Below are 24892 nucleotides of genomic sequence, written 5' to 3'. Positions count from 1 at the left end.
TTCACTTCTGTCTGTCTGTCTCTGTACCTGTCTGTCAACTTTTCAGTCAATTTGTCTCCTTGCTTACTGATTGCAGCTATTTTAAGGTCAGGATATGAAAGAAATACAAGTAATAAGGGGCCATTGTGTCTCTTTTGGTACAATTCTCAGAATCACATTTCAGGTACTGCAAGCTCTGATACTGCTCTGAATTGTCACAAGCAAACACACCCTGCACAGTTGATTTTGGCGTGAAAATAAATTAGCACAAAATGTTTCACAGGGCAAAAAATATTCAGAAGCCACAGAGAAAATAACAACCGATACCCACAGTAAAGCACCACTTGCACATAAGCCAGTCTGCTCTTCAGCTGACCTCATAAAATGAGCAGTGCTCAACAAATGGATCATGTAAATCTCCTTTTGCTTATGCCTTGCAGCAGAATTATAGCACACTGGTTCAATTAAAACGAACAAGAGCCGATTATGTGGAGAAGAGAGAAAGGAGACTGGAAATACTGCAGACAAAGTAGTGAAAGACTAAATTTAAACTGTTGAGAACATGTCCTATTTTTAAAGAGGTCATAATCATATTCCGGCCCCTGTCAAATTTGTTTGTTTTCTCATTACTCAACTTCATAGCTCCCTTTTTTTCTCGGTAATGATTTGCCTCCCTGCAAAGCATGAAAATAGAACAGAGGAGAATTGCACTTTTATCATCTTAAGAGATTGCTGTTTTTGCACCTGCAAATCACATCTATATTTAGAGAGCGAAATGCTTGCCAGAGGCTTTAAGGTGCACTGAAAATCAAAACCTGTCTCACTTTCTACACATTGCAGTATTTTTGCTTTGTTGGTTAGTGATTTTACTTTTGAACTTGTATTTTTAGGTGATTTGTTTTGTTCTGGCTCTGGATAGCATTGTCAGATAACGTGCCAGTTTGACTCTGCAGGGGATCGGATCGTGTTTGTTCAGTTGTTTGAATCAGAAGACTTCAGAGCAGATGAAACTTAAAGATGCATTTCGGCATTATAAAATGTTTATGTTTCAGCAATTGAGGACCACCTTGACTTCACGTGATATAGATGTGTTTTATTAGAAATAATTCACATTCATTTTGTGCTGTGAAAACTGTACATTTACAGGAGATAAAACAGAACATAAAAAACAAAGTCGAGACAAGAAAATACAAATGGGTATTCAGTACAAGTAACTTGAGGTATGAATCGGGCTGAGGGCAGCACAGAGGAAATTGAAGGGACAGGGGAATTGGCTGGTAGTACATACTACTGAGTTACTGACAAGGTTATCAAAAACACACTGTTACAGAAGACATGAGGTTCAATTACCCATCGCTACACAGCGGAGAGTAATGACAAATATCCTGAAGCACAGTTTAGAGATATTCATAGGCTATCATTCATTTTATATAACGTTTGCTTTATAGAAGTACAATTATCTACCTGTCACAGAGAGCTCCAAATATGGAGTCTTGTGCTAACAAATCTCTAGTGAATAAATTCCTTGAATTACTAATACAGATTTGTCATACAATATTCCCATAAAGCATCTATATGCTCTGTAAATATGAGGAAGATGGTACAAAAGTTTTGAAACATTGGTAAGAAAAAATTCTGCCTAAATCATAATATCAGTCCTGCTTGAGCATCAAGCGCCCATCATATTGCACTATTTCACACTGATGGCTGAAAACACAAATGTGTTGAAGTCTTGAGGACCTGACGCTGAACTGGAAGTCATATCAGCGCCAGGAGCCTCTACTCGGTCCAAGAGTCCTGCAAGGCTGAGAAACAAAAGGGCGATGATGAAAGGTCTCGCTGATCCCTTGTATCCACATGTACAACATGGAAGAGCCTGCATCTTGTGCCAGCTGAGATGGGGGGAGACAGTATCCCCCCCCCAACCCTTAACATTTCCACCCAGCATTTTCCCAGAGTGCACTGCTCTTCCTGCACGAGAGTCTGTGTTCATCCTGGTGCTGGTGTTTTGGTATTGAAGCAGAATGCTGGAGAAACAAGGACATGTTGCAACTAACAACCACCTCCATCACCACTCAGTGTGTTTGTCCCGATGCAGTCCATATGGGCTCACATCACTTTACAGATGCATTTCATCATTGTTTGGAGCCTAATGTTGTAGGTCACTGTTGACAAACAATAAGAGTTGTGCCTGACAGTTATAAGGGGGATGAAAAATCAAAACCTAGGTTATAAAATCAATAATGGCAATAACAATGATAATCATAACACTGACAGTAATCACTGGAATAATAATAAGCATTATCAGCATGATTAAGCCTGCTCTTTAGCAGTTCTCAGTATAGAGAATCAACTGGAAGAGTCTCATTTTAGGCTTTCTGAAGCAGTTCCAGGTGCGAAGCAATGCAAACAAACACACGAAGAAAAAATAACAAAATAACCCACGGCACAAAAACAAAACGTGTGTGCCCATCTACCAAAGTGCAGAGTGTTGGACTCCAAGCATGAAACTGGTCCCTTATGCTCTCTTGCCTTGTCCTATTTTGGAAGGTCATTTGGCTGGAAGAGGAGCAGCCATAAGAGTTCCGGTTGTTCTTCCCAAGAAGCAGGGAGAACACACCGTGTTATATTATTTTATTTTTCTCCAAAGTTAAGTGAAGGAAAAAAGAAGCACAGACATGTTGACCACATCTTCCAAACCCAGGCTGAAGGGTTCAGGAAACTCCCAGTGAAGCACTAATGGAACCATAGCCAGTCCTGGTCCATGGAAGCCACTGATCGCTCCACTAACCCTTTGACCTTCAGAGCACTCTGACACGAAATGCTTCAAGTCCACACAGAGAAGCTACATTAAAGACCCCATCATCACCACCTACACCTCTCCTTCTCTACCTTCCTTCCTGCTCTGGCTGAGGGTTTGAAGACATTGATTCTGGGACTGATTTTCTCACTTTCTTGGTTTCCTCTACTCTATCCATACAGGATACCATTCCCAAACCAAAAAGGTGACCAAGGCGAAATCAGGTGGCTTCGCGAGCCCCCCTCTTCCCCCTCAGACCTCCGTCTGCAGGTCAATGATGTCCTGTCCCACCAGAGGGATGGTGGTGCTGGTCTTCTCCCACTCTACTGAGTGCAGCTCCAGAGGTGAAGCAGCTAGGGGCTCCAGGTCTTTGCGAACCCACGCAGGGGGCGACTGTGGTATTCCCCGGACTCCCTCCCATGGCCTCTCCAGTGGAGCTTGCTGTTTGTCCTGTTGAGGTACAAAGAGGAGCCACTTTAGAACTGGTGTCACTCATCAGTCCTGAGCAAATCATGCTTTCATCAACTTGAAATGGGCTTCATTACATTAGAGGGGATTTTCTTTTTAAATGATGTAAGTCTTATTGTCATCTGGGGACATTATTGATCTGTGAGACAAGTGTAATATCTCGTGGTGTGTCTCATCTACAGGCAGTAAATTTTAAGATTGTGAGGTTGTATATAAACACTCACACTGTGGTTCGTTTTGTCACTTCCTCCTGAAGACACACTCCATCTCACAGACTGTAAGAAGGAAGGAAGAAAATACATCCTTATTCAAATGACCTCAAGGTAATGACAACCATAGTTCAGTACATAAGTCACTGGTTGTTTTATAGGGTCATTTTTACATCAAAGAATCCCTTTTAGTACTAGAATCGCCTGTCATGGGTATTGATGATGAGCATAGTATCATCATATGTTACCTTGCTGTCAGAGGCAGGGGACTCTCTATCTTTCTCAGCATGATGTAACTTCCTGTTTAGGTCCTGGAACATGTTCTGGTGGCGTTTCTTGGTGTGCATTATTTTCTGGAGAGGAAAAAAAATAACCACATTTTACTCTCAACATGAATGCTTCCTACAAGATTTTAACATATATTGCATAAAATGTTTTCAAAAGACAGCATCCGAACAATATTTACCTCAAAGTCCAACTCAGCATAACGGGATTTCTGTCTCTGCAAGGAAAAAGAAGACAAAGTTGGTTTTAAAGTCAGATGCATATTAGATGCACGCGAATACATAAAACAACTATTGTGCAAGAGCTCATGCTATTCCACCTCCTCTTACCTCCAAGGAGCTCATGGACAGTGTGGAGATGGTCTCACTCTTGGACATCATGGAGTTCATGGACTCAAAGGTGTTCTCCAGGCTGCTGTGGGTGATGTGAGACTCACTGGACATGTTGTGGATGTTCTGGATGGGCGAGTCCCTCTCTGAATACGACACGCTGACCTGGTCGGGGGGGATCGACTTCATCCCGAAGGCAGCCTGAGGCTCAGCAAAGGGCCCGCTGAGGTGCATCAGCCTGGCCTGAGGCAGTTGCTCCACGCCGATGTTGTATTTTGTTGGGTCATCTTTGGGCTTGGACCTCAATGTGGAGGTAGTGTTGGGCATGAGGACGTAACCGCTACCGTCAGACATGCTGCCCTCGGCCTGAGCCCGAGCGAGGTCAGCGTCCAGCTGCTTGAAGAGCTCCCCCTCACAGACGTATATGGGTTTCCCACAGGATGGGTCGACTCCTCCCGCCAGACGGCTCTTCTCTCTCTTCAGGGTGAGGGTATGGCTGGAATATTCGGGAACTGCCTGCATGTGGCTCTTACTGGGGTTGGATGGCAGAGTGTGGAAGTTGGAGCCCATGGGAAGAGGCATCTGAGGAGGAGGCATCTTTTCTTCAGAGGAGCTCTTCATTCCTTTAAGAAAAAATGGTAAGAAAGAGTTAAAAAAATAACAAAGAGCCATATCTTGTCTGAAAATTTTGTTCAGTAAATATGGTGTGTTTTATGCATGATTGGAAGTGCAAGGCTCACAGAAATTGAATGCAAATGGAAAATGATTGAGAGCAAGAAGAAAAAGTTGATGCAAGAGTCTCACCTTGTCTGCTTGAATCTCCATCCTTTTCATTATCAGACTGCTGATAAAAGAACAAAAAATGTTTTATCAATGCTTAATGTATGCACATATTCATTTAGGGATAAAATGCAGGAGGCACTCAAGACATTAAAAAGGCAATAAGCCAAGAAATTTACCATATGCTGGGTGTGGCCATTGTGAAGGGAACTGCCAGAGTCTCCATTGCCGTCGTCCTTGCGGTCGACTACTCTGCACTTTACAGCTTCCTGAACCTAATGGGTGAAAGGAAAAAAATGATTTGAACCACAGCTCATGCAACCTCATAAAGAAAAAACAACGAACAAAATACAAGCTGCATTTTCAATTGAATTCCTGTCACTTTATCTTTTGCAAATGCTGTTTTCTTACCTCTCTGCGCAGGATACAGTGAACCATGACAATGATGAAACCCTCCAGAGAGTCAAAGACAGCGAAGAGGATCTGGAAGAGGGCAGAGCGGCGGTCGGTGATGGCCAGGACAGCGGACATCCAGGTGAGGGCCAAGAGGGGCAGAACCACGCAGGAGCTCCACAGTGATGCCCTGCAGGGTGAGAAAACAGATTAGACCCAACAGGCTCACACAGGGTGCAATGCAACCTGTGTTTCTCTACTGGCAGAGCTCCATTCACTCCCGCTGTTTGATTGTGAGTCTTGATATCAAAGCACATCATCAATATACCTGTAATGGCACTGATGAGGGCGATAAGCGCAATACTCTGGTGTACGGAGAAGATCAATAAGACCTACCCGGCTCTCTCCTTCAGCTTCACATCAGTGATGCCGTCCTTGGATACCAACTTGTTGAAGACCAGAATACCAATGACCATATTCACCTGTTTGCAAGAGAAAAAAAAATAACATTGAAGAGACTATGTGAAAATGGATAATGCATTTACTCCACTGGGGGGGGGGCGTCAAAGTCAGAATACTTACCAAAACAACAGCTGCAGCAGGGCCAACAAAGGAGTAGAGGAGTCCGCCCTCGAGAGACAGCCAGCAGCTAGAAAGAAGAAAGAGGAAAAATATTAATGCTTGAGCTGGGGAGACAAGCTTTGTGAAAAATGCAGAGAAAAGAGAAGGTCCAAATATGCCAGGCATGAGACTAGACTTACTAGTTGACAGTGCCATAACCCTTAGCTTTTGTGAAACCCACAGAGACAGCCACAACCAGTGCAGGAAGGCCTGAAAGGTTGAAAATATGCAAAGGAAAATGTTAGCACCTAAAAAAAAAAAAAAAGATGTATAAAAGCTTTGACAAAGGTGATGTAACATAGGTGAAAAAAAGAGTTGCAGGTGCTCTTACCCCAGCCTAAGCATAAGAAGCGTTTGCGGATGATGCGGTTGCGCAGACGACCAGTGACAGCCATATAGGACTGCCAAGCTTCTGTCAGCACCCAGCAGAAAGAGGAAAGGAAAAAGAAGTGCAGGAGAGCAGCTACGAGAGTGCACACCACCTGTGGGAGCCCAGAAGGTAGGGAAGATAGAGAGGAAAGATGAGAAATCTCTGTCAGTGGCGCCGCTGCTTCCAAAATCCCCAAAGCAGTGAGTTTCAGAGAGGTTTAAGAGAGAATGGGGTTGACTAGAGGAGTGCTTTACCTTGTTGCGAGCCTGAGTTTGTCCGACGAGAATAAGAGCATTGGAGCATATAATGGAGAGGCAGAAGTTGATGAGGATAACGGAGCGCTCGGAGCGGATGTACCTGGGGTTTTTGACAAAGGAGAAGAAAAGAATGAGTTCAGGGATGTGTAGGTAGAGGAGAAACGAGCAAGAGCACACAGTGTATAATATTTGAGGATGACATGGCTGGACTTTGCTCGTAGGGATACTTACTTCCACACGGAGACGTAGATGATGATGAGGAGCAGCAGGGTGAGAGAGGAGACCCCACAGCCAACGATGAGAGTCACGGACGGGAGCAGTGCCTTGTCCATGATCTACAGAGAGGAGACAAGACCAAAAAATGCCTCTTAGAGCTGATTACAAACACCCCACAGACACATTCACACAAAGGAGAGAGCAGCGCACATATGCACGCACCAGCAAAGCCTCTGGGTGTGCGCTATCTGGAATAGCAGACAGCTCCCTGTAGGCAAACAGCTGAATGGCACAATCAGGCCACGGCTGAGGCAAGGTGACCCCAAGGTGAATGTGTCAGAAAGATGAAGAGGCAAACCAAACAAATGGTCACAGCCACTGCATTTCTCCATTGAGCCTTTCAGTCAGCAAATGAGGCGAGGAGGATACTGCAAATATATGTCTTTCAACTAAGCAAGGGAGAGTGAAGGGCTGTTCAGTTTCCAGGGACAGTTTATGTTCATTAGTCTGAACTGCTACAGTAACCTTCTAATCACTGAGAGTCATCCCGAGCTCCTTCATTTCTCTCCCCTTTAGCTGTGTTTTAGCATTTTCTCAGAATGTTGGCGTTTTTGCACCAACCTGCCGCTCCTTGCCCACCCCTGCAGGAGTGAACAGGTGGACCATTATCACCTGTGCATTAATCTGCCATCACCTGCCCTTCTGATCTGTGACAGCAGCTTAGCGCCTGCCACTGCCAGCGGCGGTGACCGTCCCATGTTTCAAACAGACCTGGCACTAAACCTCTGGTGGAAAGAAACAGAAGAAGCATCGTCTTCCCTGCTGCTCATTCACCTGGTGGGCTGACGGGTCACTGCTATACACATAAATCTCAGCTCCTTGAGACTTCATAAAGCCCTTGCTGCATGGCTAACACAGCTACAAACCCCCAGCAGCTAACTGTGTGGTTTCACTGCATCCATGATCTTTGTCTGTCTCACACCTACTGTAGTGGCTTTAATAAGGTTCTGGGTTAATCTAACACCTCGGATCGGTGTGTGAGCTGGATAAAAACCGTTTGTAAGGATTAAGAAGCCCTCAGTGACAAATGGTGTGATTATATTTCTGATAACGTGAAAAAAGGGCTAAGTGGCTCCAAAATGTGGGTGAGAAAACGTCCTGAAATATAATAAATCTGCAGGTATCAAATTAGTGCAGATAGAGGAGACAGCCATAGACTCCACTTTGGCCTTCATTTGATTTACAATAGCAATAAATTGCAAGCGTATGTGAAGCATGGCTTCTAATACGTTTGCCATTGCTGATAGTGTCTCAGAATTTTAAGTACAATACTGAGCCTTGAAGGATTGTTCCTTTCCATCTCAATATGTGCTCCACATAAGCTCTTTTGATATCACAGCACAGCTGGTGAAGTCCGGCCCACGGCAGCCAAAGACTAATTTAGTGTGGCAAATTTGTTTCAAAATCTATCCAACTACATGAGAAGCGCCCCAAAACAGATGGCAGATAGCAGAGCGATTTTACTTCAGCCTTTACTGAATCTGGGGAAAGGAAAGAATAACAAGGACGATACAGTATGTTCTGTTCCCTCTCTTCCCAATCTCTGTATCTGGGTTGATGCTTGCACCATGGGCCTCTTGAGTGAACAGCCAGGCTGACCTAAATATGGTGCATGTCTTCTCCCTGCCCTTGACAAAATCACATGTTCTCATTTTGAATAAGTCTGAGGCAGGTGAAGGAAGAAAAATGTACAGAGAAACCATTAACCAACACATTTTTTTCTTCTGTTAATTTTTTTTTTACCCCAGTGGTCAAGGGCATCTGCTGTATTAACTATGTGGACTTCTCCCACTGGACAATCATGTCTCCAACACACATGATGCTACAGGACTGGGGAAATCAGACCACATCGAATGAAAGCTAACACACTGCAGTATCTGGCTGTTTTTTTACATCTCCTCACTTCTCTCTCTCTCTCTCTCTGCCTCTCACTGGTGTTCCTCATAAGGCTCGCAGGAAGACGTTATTGAAAATGTCCACGGCACACATCAAAGGATGGATGGAGAGGGTTGGGGTGGGGTGGGGGTGGGGACCATCAGTGCATGACCAGACGTCTGTCTCTCATTGGTCCGCCTCTCTGGCATTTTCAGACTGGCTGCTGTGGCCGAAGAGGAAGGAGGAGGAAGAGGAGGATGAGGAAGAAGGGGGTGGTGGATGTAATCGAGAATTCAGAGATATTGGCAGACGGAATGATTGCCGCAGCTGCCTTTTTACTGTCGAGGGAGCTTGAAAGGATTGGGGGGGGGGGCAGCCTATAACAAATATGGGAGGCGCTGTTCAGACTGGCAACAGCAAGATAAATCAAATCTAGGATGTAAACAACAGTTTGGGGGGCAAAGAGGAAGACAAGACTGGAGGGATTTAGCAGCAGAAAAACACTCCACGTGCATGAGCTGATTTGCTACTGACTGTCCACTACGTTAGGAAATCAACTAAATGCACATTTCAAACATGCATTTCCTCAGACCAACAGACATCTGTTGATTGTTCCTAGTGTGTAGCACATATCAGGTGCACAGCAGAGATGGACAAGCCATTTCCTTTGCCCTGGAGGGATTGCTCAGAGTGGGGCTGTGTGTGTGCGTGCGTGTGTGTGTGTGTGTGTGTGTGTGTGTGTGTGTGTGTATATGTCTGTTTTCCCCCCCTAGCATCTCAGTTATCAAAAAATCACACAGACCGAGTCTGCGCTGCAGAAGCCGTTACCACGGCAACTGGAGAGCAGAGCAGCTTTAGAGGCAACACAGTCTACGGGGGCAAATTACACATTGTCTTTGCGCATGAAATACAGCGATGCTTAATGACAGATTTTTAGTAATAAAAGCATCCGGTTCCGCATGCACTAACTCCTTATAACATGCATAATCGGAAATTAAATGCAAACCCAGATTTCACAGTTATCGAAAAGTCATTTGGACTGAATCGATGAAATTAAACAGTGAATGAATTGATAATGTGGGATTAATGCTTCTAAACTGTAGTGCTACATAAATTAACTTTTCACCCTGATGTGGTGTAATACCTATTTTGTCAATCAGCCAGGTGACTGCAAACAAATGAGCACCAAATTAACAAGCTCGTGCAAAAATCGACATGCCAATATGGAAGTCATAATGTTTTCGTTTTAAAGCCTAAACGCAATTCCCGCATATCAACATGTTGCTCTGTTATTTAACCTGCTAAATAAACACAGTCAGGCTGTAATTCTCCGATCAGCGGCACCTGCACGGAGACAAAGAGGTGCTGGCAGGCGAGCGCTACAGCAAACCGCTCGAAAACAACAAGTACCAGTCACACCGCACCGCATTCACACACGCACACTGCACGAATCATTTAAGATGAATGGCGGACTAAAACGTGAAGACATTGTGAGGAGATATAACACTTACCGAGTCGAAGTTGACGCGCGCTAAGATGGCGAAGGTGGAGAGGTTGTCACACACGCATTTGGTTCTGAATGAATGAACGGGGACCGCTCTGCAGCTCCGAGCAGACCAAGATCCGAGCAGAGAGGAACTGCACAAGGAAGGAGAGGGGAAGGCAACGACGGGTTAGGAGAGGAGAGAGCGGACAAATCTCTCATGTGAATGTGTCTTACTGATATTTTTCTCATATATATGTGATTAAAAAAATATACATAAAGAAAATTTAGTGTAATCCCACCAGGTCTGCATTTTCAATAGCCCAGCAGAGAAAAATGCACACTTTCCCCACATTTTATACAACATTTACATATTGTAATATTAGTTAACGTGATCCATTGTTATACAAGATATTATTCCATATAACCTGAGGTGCTCAGTTGCATCTCTGGAAAGCTTTAATGATGGCTTTTACATTTATGTGACTAGCCCTCTCTGCCATGATCAATGATGATAGGCATTCATAAATCTCATTGTTAGCATATTCTGTATCATCTCATGTTATGGGCAATCTTTCCTCAGTAGATATAAGATTATTGGCAACACTTGCAAGTGCACTGAGGACAAAGGACAACGTGTTCCCTCTTTTGAAAAAGAAGGATGGGAATGTGAAGACAATCTGAATTGTGATTATTTCACCACAGTGAAGAAATCTACGCTCCAACTGATTTTGGTTTTTATTCATGGAATCTAAAGCAAAATACAGACTTTTGACTGAAGTATATGTTCAATATCTTTCTGTTTATTCTCAATTATATCATGCCAAGCCTGATCAGACAAAAAAAAAAACAGAGAATACATTACATTACACACTGAGTGTTAAATCAATAGTGAGTGTTTCATTGAGGCCCTCTTTCAAATGAGATGCACTTGCGTTTCTGATGACAAATCACTAAATCTACAGTATTTCAATCTTGTTTTGAGACATCTGCCAAACAAATCTAAGATTGTTTCTCTGTGTGAGAGCAACATTAGAAGCAGAGCACAGAGGAGGTTAAGGCAATGAGCAGCACCCTCAGGCAGGTCCAGGCTGGTACAGAGTGTTATGTATGTTCAGCCTCGGGGCAAAAACATAGTGGCAGTTAACTGGAATGACACCTAAGCAGGCTTGGCTGGAGAGTTTAATGTGTGGTTGGGATTAAGTTGGAATATCATGCACATGGGTTAAATCTTGTGTGATGCAAAGTAAGCCAAATGTGCATGAAATGGCCATGAAATTTGTTTCCTGTCTTTCTGTTTTCGCATCACAAAAGGCTCCAGAGCGTTTTTATCTGTATCCATCTGGCAAAGTTCAGCGGTGGAGGAGCTAATGGAGCACTTCCTGTGATCAGACATATGCAGCTCTACAAACACGCATTGACCCCAAACTCTGCCATCAGCCAGAGCTTCCTCCTCTGCCATTTCTACTGTTTACATCCTCCCATTAATCACATCCGCTGTCAAAAATGAATCTAATTTGACTGGAGGCACATCACCCTCTCCCCGAAAGCATAAGAGTTAATTACAGTTTCTCCTTTGATTCATTTATTTATTTTTTTGCTTTTGCTTGTGCATTTACTCTGGTTGTTACGGAGGGGGTATCTGGATGCAGGTGCATTTTCATTTTTTATCTGTCCTCCACAAGTGTACAAATCTATCTAAATGCAAATGGTCTACCTGTGTATTCTTCTGGAAGGCAGAGTCAGCCTAGGGCTGATTGATCCTGGCCAGGCCACCAGGAGCTCCTTTCATAAGTGATTCAAATGCATCTAGGCATTTCAAAAACTCCTACGCACCACAGCCATTAACCTCGGCAGTGACATATGAACATGGCTTAGAAGAGAGGGTGGGAGAGCCATCATTGTCTCTAGATTGACACTCTGTGGGGATGCTGCACTGAATTTACTCACTGATGTATGTAATGAGGTTTGAAGTGTTGCCTGTGTATTGTTCCCTCCTCCGGATGTGGTTCATTTAAAGCAATGTTAGATCGAACTAAAGTGTCACTCAGCTAGAACAACTGGATCACTGAGATTGTCATTTCTTAATTCTGTGTGCATTAAGTACATCAGACAACTGAGTGAGGCCTGGTGCCACCTGCTGGGAGCCATCCCTGCTCTGCCTCTGGTAAGTGTAGGCCAGTGGGCGAAGGCAGGTGACAAATATGAGTGATGGTTAGATGCACATTTAAGAGGAAAAAATAACTGTGGTCAACACTTACGTTTCGCTCTCGTCCCATGAGAGGCATGTCTCATTCACGGTGCCCTGCAAAAGAGAAGCAGATGGAGAAGTCAGTCTGTGGAATCTCTGCAGAAAAAAGGGAAACGTGTGGGCTGGGACTGCGTACTATAAATGTGTGAGATGCAACAGCTTGCAGTCAGCCACCATCCCACGTTTCTTGCCACCCTCCCTTGTAATACATACACAAAACTAAAAACAACTTCTTATGAGCCACAGAGACTAATTACTGCACATGACGTCCCATCGTCATCAACTGACCGTTTGGTTCCCCTGTGGCCTTTGCCAGGTTTCAACTGACACTAGTATAAGTAAAAGCCACAATGTCACCGCAAATGTCAGCAAAATGTCAGGCTCTGTGTACTGTGGTGAGCAAACAGCCAGAGGGGTGACTGGTATTTTTCACAAGGCTCCATTAGATTGGGTGATTAATGAGGACTTACGTTGTGGAGGTGGGGGAACTCGATCTCAACAGGGGATGACAGGAGAGTCGGGGTGGGCTTGACGATGACCGTCACCACCTTTGAGTTGATGAGGGAGGTGTTACTGTGGAGAAACGTAAAATTACACAGTCAACATCGTCCATTTGACACGTTAGAGTTAAATGACGGCCGGCATGAAATATCTGCAAGGCATTTCAATAAAAGCATGTGAGAGTATAGAAGTGGTGAGTCTTGCGACAAGGGGCGCCATCTTGTGACAACAAAACATATTTCCTGGAAGATCAGTTACATAGATGAGAGAGAAATCGTATTACCTCTGGAAGGACAGAATCGAAGCAAGGTTTCTGTAGAGGACGATGCCAGTCACAAAAGCATCGTTGCCATCTGAAAAGGACCAAAAGCCTGCTTAGACACATTCACTTCACTGCACATTGGTTGACCTAGAACATTACATTTGTTTGCTCTTACCAGACTGCTCAATAGACAGGGCATCACGGGACACCGAGATCCTCTCCTCAGAGGTCCTGACCCAGTCCAGCATGCCCCTCCAGCCCTTCACAGGGAAGGTGAAGTTGGAGCTTGTAGTTGTGGGGCGTTTGTGGATGCTCAGCACTGATGGGAACAGAGAGTGAGAATCAAGAGTTTTGTTAGTGAACAGCCCTTTGAGGTCATCCACTTCCCCGCAGATTTTTTCCCTGTCTAATTCAAGGGACATTTTGGTTTCATGTCTTATGTGTGAGTTGACCAGAGTCGTCATTACCCACTAAATCCTGTGAGAATGTCACCTTCACTGCCAAAATAGTCACACCAGTGTCAGTGTGACTTCGCAGACTGATTCAGAGTGTCAAAGTTACAGTTATTCTTACAGTATTCGACAGATCGATAAGTCTGTGTAAAATCCGTGTTATGCCAAATATACTTGGAGAACATCACGGTGACGGCAAATGTTACGCAGTGTAGCTGATGGACTTGATATTCTGTCAGTGTAATGACTGATTCATTCTGCTGCTGCTTATATGGACTCAGATTTACAAGCGAGATTAAGATTGATGTACTCTCTGGCTGGAGAAAGGACAAATCTTCCTGACTAGACATGAGCAGGGAGCAGCTGGCAAAGGAAATTAGGGCTCACCTAAATTCTCGGTGACTTCATAAATGTCCTGAAAGCCGCTCATTTGCATACCGATCATGTTCACAAAGTCCTCAACAAGACGGAGGAACTCCTTAATGCTGGCACCCATCTGGATAAAAGAGAAAAAAAAGATGAGAAAAGGAGGAAGAGTCAGATGGAGGGAATGTGGGAGAAGAGGACAGGGGCATGTTCATGCAATTTCATGAGTTTCATTATATGCAGTTTACACAATTGGCTTCTTATGTCCAGCCTCTACTTAGTCTTTCACAGTGCTTAGCAATGTAGTAAAAAAAACACTTCTTGCTGCTATGCAACCTCAGAACTTCCTTAAGGCCATAAATGGGCAGGCTGTTGATTCATACTCAGTTTTTTTTTTCTTTCCTCTCACTCGATGGAAGGGAGGGCGGCCTGACTTGCGTGTCTCTGACGCAGAACTGCAGTGATGTGGGCGCAAGGTGTATGCAATGTGCTGTCCCCTTACAACTGCTATCGGTATGTAGGCTGGAAGAGAGACTCACAGATTGCAAAGTGGGCGTAGTGATTCTCCCTGATTCAGACTCACACTCTCTTTTGCTGTCACCTTGAAACGTTTGCTTTCTATCGTCGCAGCGGCACAATGCAGTTTTCAGTTTGTGCACAAATGGTGTGTTTACTCTCTGCGAGTCTGGGTCTTTGGTTCTGTCTAACTTTTCTACATTTGCTCATCTTTCTCAGGGAACTCCAGTACCATTTCTTCACTTCACGTGTCATGAAAATAGTTCAAAAAGTGCAACAACAGGTGGTGAGGGGAGTCAAAGTTCTGACTCATCTAAAAGATGAGGCAGAACTGGATGACACATCGAGCTTTTCGTGTGCAATTTTTTACATTTGATCTAGTAATTGCCTATTTTGAGATTACGAGTGATTATGGGTGAGTAAAAAGGCATTCGGGTGTTAATTAGTGCACCAGTCACTCTAATCCGCCCTCCCTCATTTTCACATTCTTTTCTTACACTCCCCGACCACTCTCTCTCCCTGAATTTGTCCTGCACACACTCATCCCATCACAAGTACGTTAGCACAACAGTCTTATTTTCTCCCCTGCTCATATTCACTCATGCATACACCCTCTTATCACGTACCAGCTGTGCCTCTTCCCATTTGTCACGATGTTCCTCCTTCAGCAGGTTGCTGATGGTCTGGACATAGTTCTGCAAATGAAGACAGAGGTGTGAGAAGATGCAGAATCCAGCCTAAATGGAAACTATTTTTGGTCAAACATGCAGGAGAGACACGATGATATGTGATATTTGTGTTTAAGAATAAACCAGTCCTTTCGGGTGTTAACTAAGAAGATTTCAGCTCACCTCGACATCAGCATTGCTCAATCTCAGCCTGGTTCCCTTGTACAGTTCAGTGGTGTTCTTCAGGATTTCCATGACGGCCAAGAGGTCACCGCTGTACTTGGCTCCTTCATCGGAGGAAAATCTCAGGCGTGAAATCACCTCAGCGACCCCATCAACGCTTTGCCCCATCTGCGCTTTGGAAATGTAGTCCCTTGACTACAAAACAAGAGTCATGAGGTTAATCTAAATCTTTGACATTCACTGCTTTGACTTCACTACTGGGAAAGTAGCCATATGAGAACTAAACAGATGATTCATTCAGGATTTTAATCAGGGTGCACTTCCAGGTCTTACCAGAATCTGAATGTTCTCATAGTTCTTGGAGACACACTTGATGTAAGTTGGGTTCTCCCATGAGGCAAGACCTACAGCATCCAGGGTGCATCGGCGCAGAATCAGACCTGTTAAAGAGACAAGCAATATACTTGTAGGTGGCATGATGAGAATGATTATCAATCAAACCTCACTAAGGGAAAAGCAGACAAAGCATCTTCCTGTCCTCACTGTACCTGAGGCATCAGCAGGGCAGGCAATATAAGCCATGTCTCCAGCGGGGGTTTTCTTCCACACAACATCTCCAGTATTTTGCTCAGGGCAGATCTCATGGGGTTCTGAAAAGTTACAAGTATAAGTAGTAGGATAAGTAATCTCTTTCCTTTTTGGAAAGGATTGCATTGCAAATGCATTGTTGTGTGGCCATCCTTATTCACTGCACTGAGGTCACTAACCAGGGCATCTCTTCTCGTTGCAACGCCTCTGCTCTCCTGTTTCACCGGGGCAAGGTTCTCCACCAAAGAAAGGCCCTTCACAGGCTCTCTGCCTCTGCTGGATGCCTCCTCCGCAAGTCTTGCTGCAGCTGCCCCAAGAGCTCCATGGGTGCCAGCGTCCATCAACTAAAGACAGAGGATATTTCACACCATAAACGCTGGACTGTGACATGTTTTTTTTTGTTTATGTAATATTTGGATAGGATCTTTATATTTGGATAGATTTGGATAGGATCTTTTTTTTTTATTATTTTACCGGGACAATCTTTCAGGAAACAGTTTGCTGTCTCTTTCCAGCTGCCGTGGCACTCAGAGCCCCCGTAGGATGGCCCGTTGCACTCCCGTGTTCTCTGCCTGGTGCCGTTGGAGCAAGAAGAGGAGCATACGCTCCAGGCAGACCACTCGTTCCAGTGTCCGTCCACTAGAGGGAGGCAGAGGAGCAGATATCACAAGAGAGTTAAAGGGGAGTGCAAGGACAAGACGGACCCTCAAGCCACAGTCATCACAGACACCCTGCTATTAACATGCGACCTACTTCATCTGACTTTAAGTGAAACAGAAAGGTGGAGCAGCTATGTGTACTTCAAGCAAGCCCGTATGGGAGTTTATGTCATTGTGGATATAATGAAGAGGAGAGAAGCAAGGTTAAAAACTCTGTTAAAGGCATTTTTAAAATATGTCATAGAGATACAAGTAAGAAAAAAATAGTGACTGACCTCAGGAAACCACTGTTCATATGCAGATTAATTTTTTTAGCTTTAAAAAAAAAAATTAAAATTCTGCTAAATTCTGCCTTGTAAGATGGTGAGCATTGTCCAGTTAGACCGGTCAAAATAAAACAAAACTATCCCACTAAATGGACTTAAGTTTCCTTCCTTTCAATTTCAAATGACATGTTCAATCATCAACATCGACTTTGCTGAACATCATCTGTTTCAGATATTAAGAGAAATCCAGCTGTGGCTCGTAGAGACATCTGCTGATGGAAACACGCAATTGCAAAGAAGAGAAAAAAAAATGCCGCTGGGTAGACAAAGCAATCACTTTTTAAATTAAAGCACCCATGTTAACGATATCCACAAATCCTGCTGTGTTGAAAAAGCAAAATAAACTCACTGTATGAATTTCAGCTGTGACTTCAAAATAAGTTAATACCTTTCAGCACATGAGTAGGTGGCACAACAGGGAGGAATAAGCTTCTAATGTATTGAGTGACCGTGAGTACAGCGTGAATCACCACTGGTTATTATACAGCCACTGACTAATGCCCACAGAGGCTTTTATTCTGTTGATGCGTCAGATGTAATGTCAACTTGCCACTGCAGGTGCTGTTTGTGATGGTGGTAATGGAACTGAGTTGTTTAATTAGTTCTCATATATGAATCAGTTAGACGAAGAGTCAAGGATGGTAGTTAAAGAACAAACTGGCACACAGAAGCAATAATAAGTGTTTGGTTTTAGGTAATGTGATTTGATTTCACCTGCAACGCCATCAAATCTAAGCTAGCAATAAAAAAAAAAAAAAAGGTATTTAAAATCTAAAGAGCCCCGTCTCACCTGGGCAGACAGCGATGTTGCAGAACTTGGTTTGCCTTGTAGGGCCGCGGCAAGGCTCTCCTCCATTCTTGGGCAGCTTGCATGTGCGGGTACGGTCACGATAACCCCGACCGCATGTGGATGAGCACAAGCTCCAGGGGGTCCACTCATCCCAAGCACCATCCACTACACACGGGTAACAACAAAGGGATATTTTGATGAGGAAAGTTGCAGCTTGTTTTTAAAAAATGTGCAACATGTATTTTGAATCCACTTGAGTTTTCACAGTCTGTGCATCAGAGGTACATTTTGTAAACTGTCCACTAGGTGGGGCAGTCCTCCACACAGTTCCTAAGACGCAGCAATGAATTTGTGCTGTTGAGGAAATTTACTTGATATTGAATTGCAGCCTCTTTTCCTTAATCCATATCTAAGAGTTTGAAAGCTCAAAAACACCCCTCTAACTTGACTTCTAACTACTTTTCCTTTGTGAATGGTGCTGTATGAAGGGAAAACATTAAGGAATAATGGCTTTTACCTCCTCTGAGAGAACTAACATTTTCTAGATCATACTCTCTTTGTTTCTTTTCTCCCACATGTCAGGCTCACATTAGAGAGGAGGAACTAGACACTCACCGGGACAGACAGCTGTGTTGTTGCACTGCCGGTTCTCACGCAGGGGTCCAACGCACTGGGTGGTGAAGGATGTCGTGGCACAGATGCGGGCACGGCTCTGCCATCCCTCGCCGCAGGTGACTGAACATGAACTCCAGGCAGACCACTCATCTGCCTTAGCATCTACTGTGGAAAAACATTAATTAGAGGGTCAACACACCAGGCCGTTAAAAAGTTAAGACAAAGCTTTGTTGCACTCTGGTCCACCTTTTGCTTCTGTGGTTGCAGATATTTTCACAGTTTTGCCAGTAAGCAATGTAATTTCTTGAATAGCAACATTATGTATGAGTAAATAACTCCTGCATGTCACTGTATGCCAGTGTGTAAAAGCCCTGTTAACATGACCTTCCTGTCTCACCTGTTTGGGTTGCAACAACTCCATGGCTAGAATCATCAGCATTGTCTCTCTTCAAACCGACGATGGCTCGCAGACCCTGGCTCCTGCTGCGCTCTTTGCCTGAGAGAATTTGAAAATTGCATGATTATTGTACTGAATCTGAGACACCTGTGGCTGAGTGCTCCCAACTAAATGACTAAATGACAGGTGCACTTACCAATGCAGGGCTGTGGGTTGCAGGCCCGCCCTTCTTCAACTGTTCCTTCGCACACGCCATCCTCGGGCTGGCAGCCTCGGCTGCGCACCTGGACTCCACCACCGCATTCCTGGCTGCATACTGACCAGCGGCCCCAACCAGCCCAGCCCTCTGCAGGAAGAGACAAGAAGAGGAGACATGTTGAGCAAGGAGGAAAATTAATATTATTGCAAGGAATTAGTTAAGCTGAAGTTGGGTAAAACTTGCTGTCTAAATTAATTTGTGCAAAAAAGTGTACAAAAGCATGACTCCCTCTGTAAGTTTCATACATAAGGACAGGAAGTGAGTAATTTTTATTTTACGCACAATAAATGATCAAGGCTGAATCTTTGTGAACAGAATCGAGCACTCAAACGGATGGATGTTCCATTTCAAATGATGATTGTGTGCTTTTAAACACTTGGTGTGAACCACCGGTGTGTGAGGCCGACAGGCACGTTGCTATGACAACCACAAGAGCTGCATTTCGATTTCCGCTGCCAGCTGACTGTGAGGTCTTTGTGCTCTCGTCTAGCCCTCCGCCCCAAGCTAAACTAACAAACATGCCCTCTATCTCTCTGCATAACCCAGACTCCCAACACAAAATGGTGAGCTGGTGATGTGTGTGGTTCTGTCAGTCTTGCCAATGAAGCCTGGAGATGCTCCTGCAAATGTCTCTAACACCTCTGATTTAGTTTTCATTACTTTGTGGCAGCTGAGTGCACATCCTCCGCCTGCTCCACAAACATGGATCATTACCCTCAGCAGCTCGTAAAACACAAACCCTTGAGTGTTTGCAGGACTGGAGACTACCTGCAGAGCTGTGGGGTCCTGGAGAACATGCCCCCCTCCATTAACAGTCTAACCTTGTCGATATTACAGAACAATTCAATGAACACGGAGGAACATTTTGTTTTGAGGCAGGATGTGCAGGTAAAACTCTAGACATATCTTCAACTGTCATCACCTAAACGTGTTACAAACTTACTGATAATCTCAGCGTCGCGTCCGTTGTCTCTGGGAACAGGAAGGCATTTCTCAACGTAGACACCGCCCCGGTAGCAGCTTCCTGGTTTCCTCTTTGGGGCCTCCCAGCACTGGCAGGGTGTGTTCATGATGCCACAGGGATAATCATGGGTGCTACTGGACAGGCACTTCTCCAGCCACTGGCACAGCATCTGGCAGGCAGGCATGCTTGGGTTCCTCTTCCCCACAACCAGAAACTCAGCCTTGAACTCACTGACATCATTCTGCCCCTCCATGATCTCCAGGCCGTTACTGGGGGCCACCTTACGGATCTGCAGGAATTGCTTGCTGGACTCCAGGTAGGTGACAGTGGTTGATGCGTCACACAGCCTGACCACCTCGTCAAAGCTCTCCATGCCCAGGTAGGTGCGGGAGGTCTCGATGAAGGAGTCGAACTGGAAGGTCCTGATCTGACGGGGCACGCAGGAGTCGGTTGGCTTAGTGATTTTCATGTAGACGGTGTAGCGGCGAGGATCAGGGTTCTGCAGGGTCCAGGAGCACGGTGTGGAGTGCAGGGTGGTCGTAGAGGAGAACACACCGAAGAAACGACTCTGTTCCAAGGTGGCGCAGGTGGAAGAGGCTGGGCCGGAGGGAGTGCAGGAGGTCAAACCGAAGAAGAGCAGTGTGAGGGCCACACAGGGGCCGGTAAGAGCTGACCACGCCATTGGGTCGGCTTAGATAGAGGACGATGTTGTTCTTGTTTCTGTGATCGCTGGTTTCACCAGGTTGTTGCTTACTTCTTTGTTGCAAGTTATACTGCACTTCAGTTTAGATCTTTTGACTTATCAATGAAACCCCTCTTGAAGAATTGTTGGATTTGCAGGTATTAGTGCATCAGACAAGCTGTCATGCCTGTATCAACGAGGGAGCTGCACAGACACAGGGAGTGAAAAAGAGGAAAAAAAATCAGTCAATGTGCTCCAGTATCTAAATAATCAGACCAGAACACCACATCATACCAGTATGCGGGATAAGAGCTTTCTGAAAATGCATTGCCTTTTTTTCAGCATTCATGAGATGCATTTTAATTGGACCCATTGTTGAACTGATTTTTATGCATCAGGGATTTGCCTCTGATCAATATCATGGTGTTTCAGGGCAGATTCAATGATCTAAAATGCCCAGTTCTTCGGGACATAATTGCTCCAGCACTGCAATTACAGTACTCCACAGCAGGCTGGTATCTCCAAGCTCTTGCTCTTTCCTCCCACACACTGAACTGAACCGCGAATCATGTGCGTCAGTCTGACGTCCATAGGAGCATTGCCACTAGCAACCACAGACGTTTATTAGTTCTGTTATTTGTGCAATGCAGTCCTCCAGTTGAGTGGTAAACAAGAGAAATGGTTAGTCTGCAACCATGGAGAAGTGTGATTACACATCCTGCAGGGGCATCTCAAAAACTGATTTTGGAGTTTTTCCTGCATTACATACCAGAGCATAAAGAGAAATGAAATGTGCACCTACACTGGCAAATGACACTTGCTCTTGCAAATGTATGCAAATGCATGCATGGTAATGAAGATACTAAAACCTATTCAATTGATGCATTTTTTGTTCTAGTCTGCAGAAGGGCAACACACATTCAAATTAGGCATCCACACAGTAATATTTACTTTGGCTATTCCCATGTTACTTGTCTTTGCAAACGTGCTTCAGACTTCCCTTGTAGAGACTCCAACCTTTGCCACTGACACACTAAGCCTGCCTGGAGGAAGAGCGCAGAGTCATTATCAAGGTCTCTGTACACAACCGGACTGGGAGATGCTCCTTGCAACACAGATGACAGGAGGAAAGACTGTTGCTCAGCAACATCTTTCAAACACATTCAGAGATATTTTCTGTTTTCTAATGTTTTCCAACTTAATCTTTCTTTTGTTGCTGATTAGCAAAGCAGACAAAGGACATCATCCACTGCTAACCTGAACATGTAGGTATGATCATGAATAAGCCTGAGGTCTTGCAATAAAGGCTTAGCAATAAATGCATATTCTTTGTACGTGACAGAAGGTTTATTCATAAAGAAGGGGCAGTGCAGAGAGACACAGCGACAAAATTGCTGCCTATAGCGGCATTCACTTTGAGAAGCACCTGCACTTTTCAGGCAGAGGACTCATAATTACGTTCCTCACATCTCTTTTCACATCTCTCTGCCTCTCTCTAGCCCTCCCTCTCCTCTATGTGAGCAACACAGCAAAAGACCTCTGCTTTGTGTAGGTGGGTGTCTCTCTCCCGCCTCCCAACAACCGGAAGCTCCTTGAATGGGCATCTGATGAGGCACGCAGTGAAAAGAAAGAGGTCCAGCTGTCATAGGAGAATTCATTTTTCCACATGGTCTCTCAACCCCCCACCCCTCACCCAACCCACCGACCTTTCTGTTCTTTTCTCTCGCTTTCTTGTCCTTTTGCTGTCGTCAACAACATTTCTGCAGAGCAATGAGCTGTTTGTTGTTATGGAGACAGAGTTTATTTTTTGCAGATCAGGATGACAAACAGAAAAGAACTGCAAAATTACCATCAGCGACTTGCTCTCTGTTCATGTTGGCGAGCACGGTTTTGTAGTAGTCTGTCACTATCTCTCGGGTACAGAAAACCTTCATATCAGGTGGTTAACCAAGAGAAATAAGACTATATTGTAAAGCAATAAGAAACGTGCAGGCATGTGATGAGATGTGACACCGTGACTGGCTGGAGATGAATATCTGTACATGTTAAAGTAATTTGCATGACTACCTGAATCAGAAAGTTGTCAAAGACATGAAACAACCCGAAGAAAATCTGGTTGCTCTCCATCTGGTGCATGCACCTGGAAGGCTGGCAGAGTAGTTTCAAGACTTTCCAGCCTGACATCAACTAAGTTGTGACAACTGTGCTTTTCAAAATGTGCTTCCATTTTCCCCCTAATGAACAATATATTTTTACCTTTCTGTGTGTATGTACGTGTGAGAAAGACAGACAATGGATCACGATTTCCTGGCCTCATTATTTCAATTTGCAAGCTGCTCTCTTGAAGCAAACTGAAGAAAAGCAATTTCTGCAGCTGTTACAGGTCATCTTTCATCCACAAATTGCTCACGCTTTTTCTTTTGCTGCCGTGTCTGCTGCAGATACTTGCACACGTGTGCAAGAAACCGGACCACTTGGCGGCTTTGTTGCAAATCGATGTGACAGCAAAAACAAGAAGAAGCAAAACTAGACAAGTTGCTGCAGACTGCCGGCAGCAACTCAGCGCATTTTGGGACAAAGCTTAAGCATGTGTGCGTGTGTTTGACAGCTTCAGACAAGGATCTCATTGCAAAGCTATCACTTATCAGCCATTTAAATGAATTCAGTATGATGAATTCTGTGAGGCAAGAGTGTCATCTCTCTTAAACAAATGCAAAACAAAGCAGAGCACATAAAATCCAATCCGTTAAATAATTGCTGTGCAAGTCTGTCAAACCTCGATTCAAACAGGGACTTTTATGTAAACTCCTACAAGGAGCTGTCAAATCCTCGCAGCTGTTTTAGACATTATTGCAAAAGCTTCCTCGTTTGACAGCGGATGCTTGATATGAAACCTTGTGCATCTGCATCATGCATGTCATAATATTAGAACTGCTTCCAGAACCTATCGCGCAATCTAAAGCATGCAAGCACAAGTTGCAAGTTCTGTCGAGCAACCTGTTGCCACGATCCAACTTTCTGCTGCCGATCACCGCGCGTCACCCAGCAGCATCGCATAGTACTATGATAGTAGCCTACATGCGCGGCACTTTCGCACTAAATCTGTGAGGAAACAAACATTATGAAAACAGTCAGTGTTTCTGGCAGAGGCTGAAATACAACCAAAAAGCGATGCAATAGACGCACGATGCTCGGGCGGCAGCCGGTTGAGAAACTTGAGTGTTTCAGCACCACGGACAGCAGAAGAGAAGTTAGGAGAGCCAAAAACTGCAGAAACAAACTGAGCAGTTGCATGACAGCGCTCACAAACATCACTCATCCACACTTCCGTCCGTGAACACATACAAACGGCAAACTTTGACAGAAGACACATTTAAAAGTGAGGCAAAGACACAAAGGGGCTCGTCGTCTTACCTTGAAAACGTTTCTTGGAAGTCTTGTCAGTGGCTCTCTATCCGGTCGCCCAGGTTCCTTTGGAGCTGGGTTCGGGTAGCAGCTGCTGAGTGTGTACTCAAAGTCTGACTCGACTCGAAGTCTTCAGATCTGCGCCCTGGCCAAAACTTTCGCAGTGTTTGAAGCCGCTGAAAGGATGCGCCAGGTCCAAGCCCGACCCCAGACGGGTCGATCCCAAGCTTCAGTGCAGTCCACTCTCACAAGCAAAGAAAAAATATAGCGACTCTAACCAAACTCCAAAGAGTTTACTACCAACTTAGTATAGCTGCTATATCCAGAGAAACTGGTGTATAGCGGAGTGACGAATTGGTTGTATCGGAGCTCCAGCAGACAGTCCGTAGAATCAAACGCTGTGATTTCTCTTGTCTTTTCTCTCTAAGCTCCAGGATGAATGTTGGTACTTCTACTCCCGGCTTCGGAGTCTTCTTGCTTGTGGTCTTTGCACTGCAAGTGGGTCCAGTCTCAGTGTAGCTTGTGGCCTGTTCTCAGAGGTATATATCCAACCCCGCCCCCCCTGCTCCAAGTTGGAGTCAGTGCGTGGATGGCGTACTGAAGTGAATGAGACAGCACCAAGACAAGTGAGGAGGGGGGGGAGACAGTGTGCGGGGGAGAAGTGTTTGTGTACGCGTGCGCGTGTGCAAGTGTGAGAGCGAGTGTGTCAGCGCACGGAGGAGGAGGAGGGAGGAATCTGAAGAGAGGGGAGGGATCTGTGCAGAGAGACGGAGACAAACGATTATGAACACCAAACTACGCAGATAGCAACGCAGAGCCAAAGGTACCGGAAAGAGGATCAACGGAATCAGTGTGCCTGCACGGGCATGAGAACAAAAAAACA

The 24892-nt window shown here is 44.8% G+C and overlaps 1 protein-coding gene across 3 annotated transcripts; it reads right to left on the bottom strand.

Annotated features, from left to right (window-relative positions):
- Positions 1-1059: 1059 nt before the first annotated feature.
- On the bottom strand, positions 1060-24815 carry LOC124074876 (adhesion G protein-coupled receptor B1-like). 3 transcript variants are annotated; one of them, XM_046418207.1, is made up of 32 exons: positions 24019-24814; positions 19902-20808; positions 18896-19045; positions 18700-18798; positions 18303-18467; positions 17688-17852; positions 16387-16551; positions 16092-16256; positions 15873-15974; positions 15658-15764; positions 15325-15519; positions 15100-15168; positions 13979-14087; positions 13315-13458; positions 13161-13230; positions 12847-12949; positions 12387-12430; positions 10154-10280; positions 6723-6826; positions 6489-6591; positions 6196-6346; positions 6005-6074; positions 5826-5892; positions 5640-5725; positions 5262-5433; positions 5030-5125; positions 4875-4911; positions 4071-4693; positions 3923-3958; positions 3705-3809; positions 3472-3522; positions 1060-3229 (listed from the first exon to the last, which is right to left on the bottom strand). In XM_046418207.1, the coding sequence occupies exons 2-32, from the start codon at positions 20602-20604 to the stop codon at positions 3032-3034; spliced, it is 4581 nt and encodes a 1526-aa protein (XP_046274163.1). In that variant the 5' UTR covers positions 20605-20808; positions 24019-24814; the 3' UTR covers positions 1060-3031. The 3 variants fall into 3 exon arrangements, with proteins under 3 accessions (XP_046274163.1, XP_046274162.1, XP_046274164.1); XM_046418206.1 differs by having other exon boundaries at positions 4875-4914; positions 24019-24812; XM_046418208.1 differs by lacking the exon at positions 3472-3522 and having other exon boundaries at positions 4875-4914; positions 24019-24815.
- Between the last annotated feature and the right edge of the window lie 77 nt (positions 24816-24892).

This window comes from Scatophagus argus, chromosome 17 (genome assembly GCF_020382885.2).
Source record: "Scatophagus argus isolate fScaArg1 chromosome 17, fScaArg1.pri, whole genome shotgun sequence".
Taxonomy (NCBI): Eukaryota; Metazoa; Chordata; class Actinopteri; family Scatophagidae; genus Scatophagus; species Scatophagus argus.
Note: the sequence above shows the minus strand (reverse complement) of the source record. Positions and strands in the feature narration are given on the sequence as shown.